Source organism: Muntiacus reevesi, chromosome 4 (assembly GCF_963930625.1).
Source record: "Muntiacus reevesi chromosome 4, mMunRee1.1, whole genome shotgun sequence".
Lineage (NCBI taxonomy): Eukaryota > Metazoa > Chordata > Mammalia > Artiodactyla > Cervidae > Muntiacus > Muntiacus reevesi.
Genome location: NC_089252.1, coordinates 19,687,366 through 19,700,293, shown reverse-complemented (window position 1 = coordinate 19,700,293; position 12,928 = coordinate 19,687,366). Strand labels below are relative to the sequence as shown.

General features: G+C 44.5%; 1 protein-coding gene across 3 annotated transcripts in view; it reads left to right on the top strand.

Annotated features, from left to right (window-relative positions):
- FHOD3 (formin homology 2 domain containing 3) overlaps positions 1-12,928 on the top strand; it is a 511,278-nt gene that overhangs the window by 339,638 nt on the left and 158,712 nt on the right. For all 3 annotated transcript variants that reach the window (XM_065932345.1, XM_065932348.1, XM_065932346.1), the window contains exon 10: positions 11,096-11,337. In XM_065932345.1, coding sequence (XP_065788417.1) covers positions 11,096-11,337 — 242 coding nt within the window. The remainder of the gene's footprint in view (positions 1-11,095; positions 11,338-12,928) is intronic.

Below are 12,928 nucleotides of genomic sequence, written 5' to 3'. Positions count from 1 at the left end.
GACCGTGAATACTGGAGTGGGTAGCCTATCCCTTCTCCAGCAGATCTCTGGGTCTTTGTTAATGCATGCAGGCCCTTCCTCTCTAGTTGCAGCAAGCAACTACTCTCTAGTTGTGGTGCTCGGGCTTCTCATGGTGATAGAAAGCTTCTCTGATTGTGGAACATGGGCTCTAGGGCATCTGGGCGTCAGTAGTTGCGACTCACAGGCTCTAGAGTGTGGGTAGTTGTTGTGGTGCATGGGGTTAGTTGCCCCGTGACACGTGGAATCTTTCCGGACCAGGGATCAAACTCCTGTCCACTGGCAGGTGAATTCTCAACCACTGGACTACCAGAGAAGTCCCTGTGGTGGTTTTTTTTGTTTGTTTTTTGTTTTCCTTTTGCTACAAGTATGTACTCTTTGGAGAATATTTGGAAAATACCAAAAAATGTAAGATAAAGAAATCACCCATAATTTTATTTACTAACTGTGGTTAACATATTAGTCTGTTTTTCTAGCCTTTTTTGTGTATGTATAGACTATCAACCCCAGAGAATGCTACCCCACTCCAGTACTCTTGCCTGGAAAAATCCCATGGACGGAGGAGCCTGGTAGGCTGCAGTCCATGGGGTCACAACAGAGTCAGACAAAATTTAGTGGCTAAGCAAGAACAACATTAACTATGGGGACAGTAGTCTGTATACAGTGTTGTGTACTGAATTTTTATTAGTAAATAAGTTTGAACCATTTTGTCATTGAATCATCTTCAAGAATTTTGTTTTATTAGAAACATAATATCCTGTTTGTATGCAAGTAACATAATACATATAATCAGTTTCTCTTTGTTCGGATTTAGATGACTTCCAAGGTTTTGCAATTATAAATGCTGTTATGATGAACAGCTTTGTTCATAAATCTGTGTGAACATAAAGCTGATGTCCTAGGAGAGGTATTTCCCAGCTAAATGGCTCCACTGTAATCTTCGCTGGGTAGAAGTGGAGAGACTGACATGTAACTTACTACTTCCTAAAAGTTGCTCTCACAAGTGACAAGCTGAGGGACAGAGCAGAATTATCTTTGTAGGATCTTAGGAGAAATCAGAGGAAACTGAGTCAGAGAGTCTGCGGTCAGAGTTCAAAGCTCCCACGGCCGGCCAGCTCTCTGTGCTCCTGCTTAGGGGGCACCCTCTCCTCCAATGAAGCCTCACTTAGTTACCCAGTTATCTGCGCACACTTTCATGTTTCATTATCAGTGAGTGATGGAGGGGTATGGAAGACAGGATAACATAGGGGTACAGTAAGAACACTAAAGATGGAGAAAGAAGGGAATAGACAACTGGCTCACAGGACTGTAGAAGACGGACTTTCCCCAATACAGACACCTCCCTTCCTCATGCGCTTAACTCCTGTTCAGAAGCCCAATCTCTGCTCAACCAGGGGCTTATATGATTATAGCTTGAGATTCTGTGTGGTCGAAAGGAATGATTATGTATCCGGCAGCTGGGGCCAGCAGAGTTAAAGCGTCAGGTTCCTTCTTAAGTTTTTCAAAGAGGATGCTTGTGTCTTCTGATTCAACTCTGGCGAATAGTTGAGTCATTTTCATGCCTGAAGATTCAGCTGGCTCGAGGACACATTCTACTTGTTGAAGGGAAAAAATCAAGTCGTGCTAAATAATACCACTCACAGCATAATTGACACCTACAGTGCACTGTGGCTGAGACTTCTCAGTGTTTTATATGATAGTTGCTTGAGTTTCAATCCAGACATATCCACCATATACCAGAAGACAGCATCATACAGGTGAATTTCCCACCAGTGAACCAACTGGGAGAGAATTTTGAAAAGTATGCTGGATCCCTCCCCCAGGAGACTACTTTCGGCTTCAGGGCACACTTACTTTCCAGGCTGCCTTCCTCTCAAGCTTCCTCCCTGTCTTCCTCTTTCCATTCATGCCAGTGTTTCAAAAGGTGTTCTGGGTCCAAAGTCTTTCTTTGGTCAAATGGCATCTGCTTAATATTTTAGCATTAAGTGCATATCATTCACAAATGTAGATTATATGTGTCACTCAAAGAACAACAAAGCAGACACCTGTTGCGATAGTTAACTTTATGTATCAGCTTGACTGGGCCACAGAGTGCCCAGATATTTGATCAGACATCATCGTGTGTCATGCAGTGTGTATCCTTAACCTTCTGGATGAGGTTAACATTCACATTGATAGACTGAGTAAAGATGATTGCCCTCCTCCCTGTTGTCAGGCCTCATCCAACTTGTTGAAGGCCTGAATAGAACAAAAGGCTGAGCAAGAGAGAATTCCCTGTTGCTGACAGAAGTGAGCTGGGATGTAGGTTGCCTCTTACCTTTGACCTCCAGCTGGAACTGACACCATTGGCTCCCTTGGTTTCCAGGCCTTTGGGCCATAGATCTTGAGACTTCTCATTTGCCATAATCATGTCAGCCCTTTCCTTATATTAAATCTCCATATATATCTGATTTATTTTGTTTCTCTGGAAAATTCTGACTAATACACTTGTGTTTAAGAGCAAGAATATTACCAGTAACTCAGAAGTGTCCTCAGTGGCCCTTCCTGGTGTCATTCAACTAACTCCCAGCACCATTCTCTTGCCTTTTTTTTTTTTAAATGGATTTGTCTGAAAATAGCTATTCTGAGCTAACACAAATGATCATATTATCAAGTAAGAATTGACCATCTGAGATCTTGCTGTCTATAGCAGAGCTATACTAATCTACCTAGGCTACTACTTTCCAGAATACACAGGTGCAGGGATGCAGGGAGAGATCTGGGCCATCCCTTGTGACTCCTAGGTCTTTTTCTTATGCATCAGACATGGGCTTTCTGACCCAGAATAATAGACAGGGTTTCCAAGTGTGATTTCCAAGTCACCTTGCCCTGCAAGTAATATTCAGTTATGAAGCATCCCTATTATACAGCCCAGAGTGTCATGGCTTATCAACCCATAAATTCTGTGTTCACTTAGTATAGGGGATCCTTAGCCAATCCTGGCCTGCTACAGACATTCCAGAAATAAGAACTCTCATTTTAGGAAATGTCATCAGGCTATTTATTAGATAGTCTGGTTATTAGCATATTTACAGAAAATTAGTTGGGGTCATTGCCTTCCTTCTTTCCCTAGAAACATCACTCCTACGAAAGGGGTGGAGGGATTGCAGACCAGCTGCTTTAACTCCTTCCTCCCTGTCTGTATCCCTAAACAACACATGGCTTAATTTTGTCTTTTTATAAATGGGACCATACCACATGTATCCTCCTACAGTTTCTGTTTGGCTTGATTTTGAGACCTGCCCGTGTTGCTATGTAGAGTTCTAGTTTGCTCATTTTCACTGCTGATGAATATATCCCAATTTATTTATCTGCTCTTCGCTTGGATGTTGGCTAGCTACAGTTTTGTTGCCATGGCAATGCTACCATGAGCATTCTTGTCCTTTTTTCTTTGTGTGTGTGTATGCATGGGCAATACTTATTATGTTTGGGTATCAATTCTGTTCTTGCTTTGTAAAAATATTTAGAAGCTTTTCTTTTTTCTTTCTGCCCTTGTCTCTGGTCTTTGATTATCTGATAGAGCTCCCTTGGGAAATTGTGTGGGCTTGTAATGATGATGATGGAGTAGCAGAAGAGGTGTGTGTGTGTGTGTGTGTGTGTGTGTGTGTGTGTGTTGGAGGCAGGAGATCTTTGGTAACTGTGCTTTATTCTATGGATATTGGTTTATGTAAACTTCCTATCTTTATTGGTATTGGCTTTTATAAATCATATTTTCCTAGGAAATATCCATTTCATCTGGATTTTTAAAGTGATATGTAAATAGTCTCTTATGAATGTTTCTAATTTCCTTTCCTTGAGAAGTTATTTTCCTTTGTTAATTTTTGTGGTTGTAATTTCTCCCCCTTTTTCCTCTAGGTTAACTAGTGGTTTGTCTATTTTGTTGTTGTTAATTTTGACTTATATATGATTTTCAGTGCTCTTCTGTTTTGTAACTCAAAACATTTTTATCTTTATGATTTCCTTCTTAAATTTTCTTTCAATTTACTTTGTTGTCCTTTTTAGATTTTAGAGTTGTTTATCTGATTCATTTCTTTTTATCTTTTAATCATCTTCTCATTCCTGGAATATAACCCACTTGGTCATGATGTGTGTTTTTTTTAATGTGCTTTTGGAATTCTGTTTGTTACTTATTTGCTTAGAGTTTTAGACAAATAGTCATAAGTAGAGCTGGTATCCATCCTCATCCTTCCCCCAGCTCCTCCTCTCTTCTCTTTTTGTATGCCATCCCTATCAACTTGGGCATCACTGTTATGCTCACATCATAAAAGAGTGGTGCTAGTGGTCATGAGACCAGCCTTGTACACTGCTGCTGTGCAGTGCATTGCTGGTGACTGTGTCTATGGGTGTCTCCAGGGTACCTCTCGGACTGTTCCTCATCCGTGTCCCTCCTGGCTCTTCTCTGTCTCTTCCTTTTCAGTGTTGGGGTTCTTCATCAGACCTCCTCTCTCAGTCTAGGCAGCCTGAGCTGTGACTCACCCAGTGAGTTCAGCAGCTTTGGCTGCAGCTGATACCTTGACCTGAGCTGTCTGCAAGGTTCATGGCTGCCTGCCCCTCTGCCTGCTTGTCTTTTTGCATTATGTGCGTTTATTCATTGAAGGTATGTCATGCACTCTGAACATTCAGAGACAGAAGATCTGTCCCTGTTCAAAGGAACTTTCATTCTGTAGTCTCAGACAAGCAGAGGGCTGATTTCCCAGCAGCTGTATTTGATGGCACAGAAGGGCATGGAAAGTGTCAGAGGAGCTCAGATTATGTCAGACAGGGCCACCTAAAAGCTGCATATGACATGACCCAGCCCTCACAAAACCCTGTATTCCCCCCCGCCTCACCATGACAAAAACAAAATTCCTTCACAGTCTGTTCATTTCTCCACCTCTTCAAAGAACAGTCTCCCAGGTTACAAACCTGGAGCTGTCCTGGACCTCCTTCTCTCTCCACCCATCCTCATACTTGGAGGTCTGATGGCTGAAGACTGCAATTTCTTCTCCATTCCCCTAGCTCAGGCCCTCGTTGTCTCTTACCTGCGTTATTCCCATAATCTTCTCATTCCTTTGTTCACCTGTGAGTCCGTTCACTGAACAGAACTTCACAAGCACCAATTATGTACCCAGCACTATTCTAGGCCACGGGACTCAGCAGCAAACTAGACAGACAAGGCCAGTGCCCTGAGGGGATGCACTGTCTCATGGGGTGCAGACAGTGACCCATACGTGAGTAAGCTGATACCCTGAGGCTGCTGGCATGTCTGTGAAGAAGAGAGACGGGGTGAGCTGGAGGTGAGACACTGAATGGATGGGCCCTCGCCCCCGGCCTGAGGAGGTGGCCTAAAGCAGGACAGTGACAGAGTGGGGCGCAGTGGAGGCTCTGCCTGGTGTGAATGGAGGCGTGGTGAGGGGCAGCGCCTGGGGAGGATGGCACCTGCAGGACCATGTCCCCGGGGGCTTCTCAGTTTACTCCCCCTTCCTCACTCCCTGCAGCTGAAAACAAGAGGTCCTCCTCAATGACAGGTCTCACTACACTGTTCCTCCACTTAGGAAAATAAACAAGAGTGAAGGAATGAATGAATGAATGAACAAAAAACCTTAAAAACTTTTTTACACCCCATGGGTGAAGCTGGAATGCCTTGAGTTAGTTCAAGAGCCAACACTATCTGTGACCTTCAAGCTGCTGTGGCCTTGTCTCCGGCAATTCCTAAGATGTTGCTGAAGTTTCAGCCACACTCCACTCCTCTTGTTTCCTGAACATGGAAGGCAGGTCACCGCGGAGGTTCCCTTCCGTTCTCCTTGCTTTGCCTGGACTGTTCTTCCTTCCCGTTCTCAGGTTGGCGGACTCCTCCTTCCCCTGCAGGAGTCACCTCAGATGTCCCCTTGTCCGCATGGCCTCCTTGGCAAGATACAGGAGTCCCGGGCTTGTTGCCTGCGCTTTGTTTATAACCCAGGAGGGAGCGCTTGCCTGTGTTCACACCTCACACTGAACAGTCCTCAGGATGCACTTGCCTATTGTTTGCCTTTGTCATCTGTGTCTTTCCTGTCTAACCTCTGTGCTCAGCAGCGCCTTTGTCCAGAGTAGAAGTTAAGTACTTGAGTGAAGGTCTCTTTTAAATATCACTAATAGATGCTGGGCTGAAGGAAGGGCATGATTTAATCAGAAATCAGCCACCTTAAACGGAAGATGCCTTGGGTAATCACTCAAGGTGAAAGCTGAATGCTTGGGGGTACCAGATAGAGTTAGGATTTTTATTCTTATCTAAAAATTAATGCACTTTTAAAAGTGTTTGGTTCCATAGGACAACTAAGTTGTGGGGGCAGTAAGGAGCCTTATAAACAGTACCGATATTTCCCTCACAATAGATTATAAATGTTTTCAAGCCATTGCAGAGAACTTTGTTGGGTTTCTAGAATTCTTCTAAATAGTGGAGGATGTCTGGTGACCGTACGTCCTGGACTTTCTGGGGATAGTCCCAATTGCAATTAACTCCATTTTAGAAAGGTGATTTAATCCATGTTTAATTAAATTCATTTGAATTTTTATAGTTCCAAATGATTCTTTCAAATACATAATTTCACAAATCAAAACCAAAAATCTTTTTGGATTGTGTTCTCACTTTTGATGCTGAAAATGTGGTCCTTGTAATGGGAAAGGCATCTTAGAGCTGAAGACTTTGGGGGTGAGGGGGTGATTGTTACTGTTAGGAATAATTAATAGGTCCAATATCTTCAAATCCTTCCTTGTCAAAGGTGATTTTTAAAATGTGTATCAGTTAGCTCTTGCTGCTTAACAAGTATGTCAAAAAGAGTGGTCTTAAAATAGCAGTTTTTGCTCATCGTTCTGGGGGTCAGAAATTTTGGCCTGGTTCAGCTGAGAGATTCTCACAGAGCTGCAGCTATCTGATGACTTAACTGGGACTGAATGCTCTCAGGTGGCCTTATTCACCTGGTTTGACCTTTAGTGGTGGCTGTTGGCTGGCTCTGTGTCATCAGCAGGCTAGCACTTACTTCTTCACATGGTAGCAGCGTTTCAGAAGGGAAAGTCTCAAGTGCAAACACTTTTCAAGTGTCTATGTCTTATGATGTCATATTGGCCAAAACAAGTCACGCAGAAAATTATAGACTCAGTGTAGGAAGGGACTACACGAAGATAAGTGAACAGAGAGGCATGATTCCCTGGGAGCCCAGTGCCGTAATCATCTGTCACAACCTGTTCAACCTAATAGAGAATTATCGGCATAGTTCCTTCTTGAAATGGCAGCACTGGCATCCATTTCACCTAAAAGCTGAATCAAGTTGTCTAGGTGTGCATTAAAAAGAAAGTGTGGGAGAGCAATTTGGAAAATGATTAGATCTGCTATGTAAATATGGTTGCCTGTCATGGAGGTTAGTAGTAGTATAACAACATAATCTCAAAGAACTGTTCGTAGCTTTTGGCCCTCATTAAGAATGTTCAGATTGTTGAATGTTTGATGATATTAAGAAATTATTTTAAGCAGGACAGTGGTATGGTGGTTATGGTTTTTAAAAATCCTTATCTTCTAGGGATATATACTGATATATTAATGGATAAAATTATATGATCTGGGACTTAATCTCAAAAAAACCTGGCTATGGGATCAGGGGCAGGGAGTAAATGAGACAAGATTGGCCAGGGTTGATAATTGTTGAACTATCATAGGTGATGACACAAAAGTCTTTGTACTCTTGTCCATACTTTGCATTTGTTTGGAAATTTCCACTAATTTTAAAAAGAATGTTTAGATCAGTTAGTGGGCTCAGAGATAGGTAGAAGTTGTCCCAGATGCCACCTTAGTTTGCTCTTCCCTGCTTTCTTGGTAGGATGGGGTAGGGTATGCAAGCAGTCAGTGCTGGATTCCTCACCTGGGTTTTAGAGACTGTTCTACATTTGATTAAAAGAGTCAGAAGGTATCTGATGAGGGGCTCAGTAGCAAAACATCCCATCATTTGGGTGAGATTAGAAATTGTTTAGGACATGGTTGATCTCACTTTGGGTCCAGGGTGGGACACCACACTTGTGGTTAATTAGATCTGACACCACAGATTCTGAATAAGTCTCTTGGTAAGTGCTATTCTCTCTCTAGGTGTTTTCCAGAATTTATTGATCTTAACTGTAATTTGTAGTGCTCCCTAGAATCTAAAGAAACTGGAACTGATACCATAGCCCTGGACGTGAAAGCAGGTCTCTTTCCCTGTCATCAGTGGACACTAGTGATTCTAAGATTCTTCATGTAAAATCAAAACTGGGAGTGAAGACCAGCCTCAAATTTCATGTTACAGCTTTCCTGTCTGCCACACCCGAGGCTGCCATTGTATCTCCTGGGATTGTGATTCCCACTTACCCCTACCCCCATGCATCCTTTTCTTCGTTTAAGAAGATGGATATTTTGTTTAGGATTGGAGCTTTACACAGCTCTCATTGAATTCCATTTTATGGTGTCACTTTGATAATTTTTCAGTACTTTTCATTTAAACAACGATTGTCTCATCTTCCTTGACAAAAGGCAGTTGAAGTAGATTTCACTTTGTGCACACGCCATGTGCCTCTCTGAAAGGCACTGTGAGTGGAATGCTATTTGATCTTCTCATCTCTGAGGTTAGACAAGGAATTAGAAATATCTGAACTCTACTTTATCCCCTAACTTTATCATTCCAAATATGTGCTTAATTAGAAGCAGAATCAATATTTCAGGTCAGAATGAGTTCAAGTGGTCTAGAATTTTTATATCTAAAAATGAAGAAAAAATAATTGGCTAGTAATATTTTAAAACACTGTGCTTGGCTAGGTATGTAATCATTCTCAAACTTTCCCCAGAGAATACCATTTACAGTGTTAAAGTTGAGGTGATAAAAGTGATAAATCAAATACATAATTTCTTTCCTAGTTCTTGCAGTTACACTGCAGAACACCCTTACCCCAGGAAACAGACTTTCCAGTGAGATTTTGTAACAGTACAGCTTTTTCTGAACTCTTATCCATTCTTACCTCAAACCTCCCCAGATTATGTCTGCCTAGTAAATTCTAGAGGAACAGAGCAGTCAAAATATTATTAGATTGTCCTCATCTATTTGGGAGTTTGTTATAGAATGTATTTGGCTTGTAGATGGAAGAGTTTTCACTAAATCAGTCTTGTCTAAAAGCTAGAGCTGGAGGCAACTGCAGATGGAGTAGATCCAGGGAGGCTTCACTCCTGGGAAACAGGCGGTACATTTCAGGTGTTCATCCTTGTAAACTGGATGAGAGGGGCCAGCCTGGCCTTGACTCGGCCAAGCTCTCCATGCTGTGTGAACACATTTGGCGTCAACACTTTGGACATGGGAAACCACTGACTTTGCAATAGCCAGGTTTTCTGTAGACAGGCGATGCCAAAACCAATAGTATGGTTAGCCATCTGGGTCTTTATATTATTTCTCCATTCTCTCACTTTTCAGGACCAGGTTGTGAAATGTGACCAGGAGCACCCCTAAGGTTGGAAAATAGGCGCCTCTGGGGACATGGGACCGTGTGGGTCTTTGGGCGCCAAGTCAGAGAGACTGTTGGACTTGCTTGGGCCTGGCCCACCCGGCTGTTAGGTGGCCTGCCCAGGCAGTTCTGTGTGACTTAAGAATCTGTGGGTGTTCCAGGCCCTGGGTTGGGACGATCCCCTGGGAGAAGGGAATGGCTACCCACTCCAGTATTCTTGCCTGGAGAATTCCATGGACAGAGGAGCCTGGCGGGCTACAGTCCATGGGGTCACAGAGTTGGACGTGACTGAGCGACTAACAGTTTCCCTTTTCATCTGAGGGCACAGACTGGGGAAGAATTGTCACATTTGTTGAGTACCAGCCACAGGGTAGGCCCTATCCCAGCTGCTTATTCTTACCACAGACCTGCAAATGCAATCCTGTTGGCCTCATTTGGTGAGCGAGAAACTCTTGAGCAAGCAGTTTGCTGCAGATCATGCCTGGTCTGTTAGCCACACAGAGGTGTAGTCAACGACAGCTCCTGCGGCTGTGTAGGTTTTGAGAAGGGAGGGATACACATAATTGAAGAAACTGGAGAAACAGTTAGGTATAGTCCACAGTTGGAAAGAGTGAGCTCCTGTGAGGAGGTGGTATGCACAGAAACAGCGGGCGTTGATGTCAGAAGACCTATGGAGTAGGATCCAGGATGGAGGAGATGAACAGATGGCAGAGCTGAGTCTTTGGCCAGGCCTCACCCAACTAGGGGCAGGACGAAAAGATCCCTGGGAAGAGGGCAGGGGTGTGGGGTGTGGGGCCAGTTGGTTCTGGCATCTGTTGGGTTGGCCCAAAAGTTTATTCTGACTTTTCTGTAACAGCATATGGAAACGTCCAAATGAACTTTTTGGCCTACCCATATTTGAACGCCAAAGTGGCCAAGTGTGAGTGCTTTTAAGAGGAAATTTTCTAAAAATCCTAAATTCTAGAGATCCAGTCTGTTTCTGGTCTATATTTTTGTGATCACAGGTGCAAGGAGGCTCCACGCCCACCTGAGACCAGGCTTGGGGGTCCCCTCCACCCCCATGCATAGGAGGTCTCAGATCAGGCCTCTCAAATGACCTGCAGGTGAGGCTGTTCATCTCACCTGGAGTTCATGGTTCCTGCCTCTCTCCTTGCTGCTCTCTGAGCAGCCTCCCTGGGAAGCGAGCTGGGGGTCAGGACCTCCAGGGCTTCCTGCGACGGGGTTTCAGGAGACACTCCGCCTTCTGGACCAGAGAACACCAAGTGGGGGGCAGTTCACAAGAAGGAGAGATGGCCTCTAAAGGGCAGTCCTGGGGTGAAGAGCCCATCTAACTACAAAATAGTTCTCAGATCTTCTCGTGACATCAGTTGACCTTCCCGGATCCATCTGGGAAGATTCACAGTGGCAAGCATCTTTCGGTTTGGAGGCTGCGCTTTGGGAGACGCGTGGTTGTGATGACCTCGGGGAGAAGCCCCTGCTGCAGGACAGGAAAGAACGGAGTTCAGTGCCCTTTGGGGTGGGACTGTGAGAGGCCTGACCTCGCTCTGTGCACTCTCTGCTTTTCCAGGTGGCACTCCGGCTGGAGGACGAGGACGAGACGGCAGAGCCGCCCCCCAGCGGCTGCCGCGACCGCAGGCGGGCCAGCGTGTGCTCCGGAGGCACGGGCAGTGAGCCCCGGGGCCTGGACCGCAGGCGGAGCCGCAGGCACTCCGTGCAGAACATCAAGAGCCCCCTGTCACCCCCGTCCAGCCCCTGCCCCCTGTCGGCTCCCGACTTCAAGCCCAGTCAAGTGCGAGATCTCCGGGAAAAGTAAGCATTAACCCAGCCTTGGGGAGGGGCGCAAGGACCCCTAAAATGGGAAAGGAGGCCCAACCCCACAGGTGTCCTTGACCTTCCCAGCCTTTCCTATCCCCTGCCTCTTCTCTACCTTTAAGCCATCATCCACAGTTACCCCAAAACTTCCCAAGGCAAGGTGGCCCTGGTGATGCACTCAGACTTGATCTAACTCCGTGAACTCATCTTCACCTACTTGTGTTTTTATATTATTTATATTATTAGCATCTCAGTTAATATCTGTGTAGAAAGCTATGCTTTATCAACTAGAAAAGAATCCAAAACACAAAACTTTGGTCTAGAAATAAATGGTATGCCACCACACCAATGTGAGATTGTTAGAACCTGAGGTACTCATGATAATACATAGTTGAGGTTAAGTAGAACAAATATGTACTTTCACATAATTTCTGTAAATACTAATGCTGTCATTTATTCAGTTAGTCATATAGCATACATTTTTCTGAAGTGCATCTTATAGGCCAGGACTATTTGCAACCATGAAGACATATGAATGGAAATAGTATGATCTCCATTTCTGTGAACCTCCTATCAGAACTGAGAGAGAGTAAGAAAGAAGAAAGGATGTTAAAAAGAAACAGAAAGATCGACAATCCCATGAGAAATTATGTATGTCCAAAACACAAAGTTTGACAAGATCTCTAGGAGCTCAGAAGTAGTTCCATAACACAGAGGTCCAGCTGAAGGATGGCTGTGCAGTTCTGGGGTCTGGGTCCAATTCTATCTTCCCAAATGGAAGCCCTCAGGTCACTAGGATGGTGGACCTCCATGGACCAGTCTGTGCCAGACAGCTCCACCGGGGCTGACTGATACACTCGTTGCCAGTGCTCCTCTTTTGCTGCCGGTGGAAATCCTGCTTGCATTATTTGGCTGGAGCATTTTCTCCCATTGTGGGGACCTACCTGGGAGCCACATATAGGTCAGAAGGCTGCATGGTGAAGAACTGAACTCAGGATAGGTGGGATGACCTTAAGACAGTGATTCAGATATGTCCCTTCCTCTCTGTCCCTAAGGGAACACCCATCCGCACTCTACTAAGAATTGACTTGAGCAGTCTGGTATCCATGGGATCCTGGAACATGAACCAGCCCACACCATTGGGTGCCTCCTATTGCAGAAGGAGAAGGAGGGCATCGATTTGAGAATGATGTGGAAAGAAAATTGAAACTTCTGAGCAAAATGAGAAATGGGAACATTTACTGTGAAATTGCATGTTGTGATCTAAGATCTTTGAGAAACTCGGGCAATTCTCACAGGGTCCTGAAACTCCCTGTAGTGCTGTTTCTACTGGTTAGAAAAATGAGTATGGAGAGAGTTGGGCAAAGTGGACTGAAAAATCTATCTATGATCACCAAGGATGCTGAAGGTGGGAGTTATGAGGCTTCGGCGGTAGCACTTGGTATATGGTGCTCTGCCTGCTTTGTGTCATGTTTGTTCCTGTTCTCTTTCTTGTCGTTACACTTTTAAAGATCCCTGAACTGTGACTCGGGTGACCACGCCTTGTGATACGTTGGCTAAGGCAATGACAGTGAGTTGGACCGCTTGG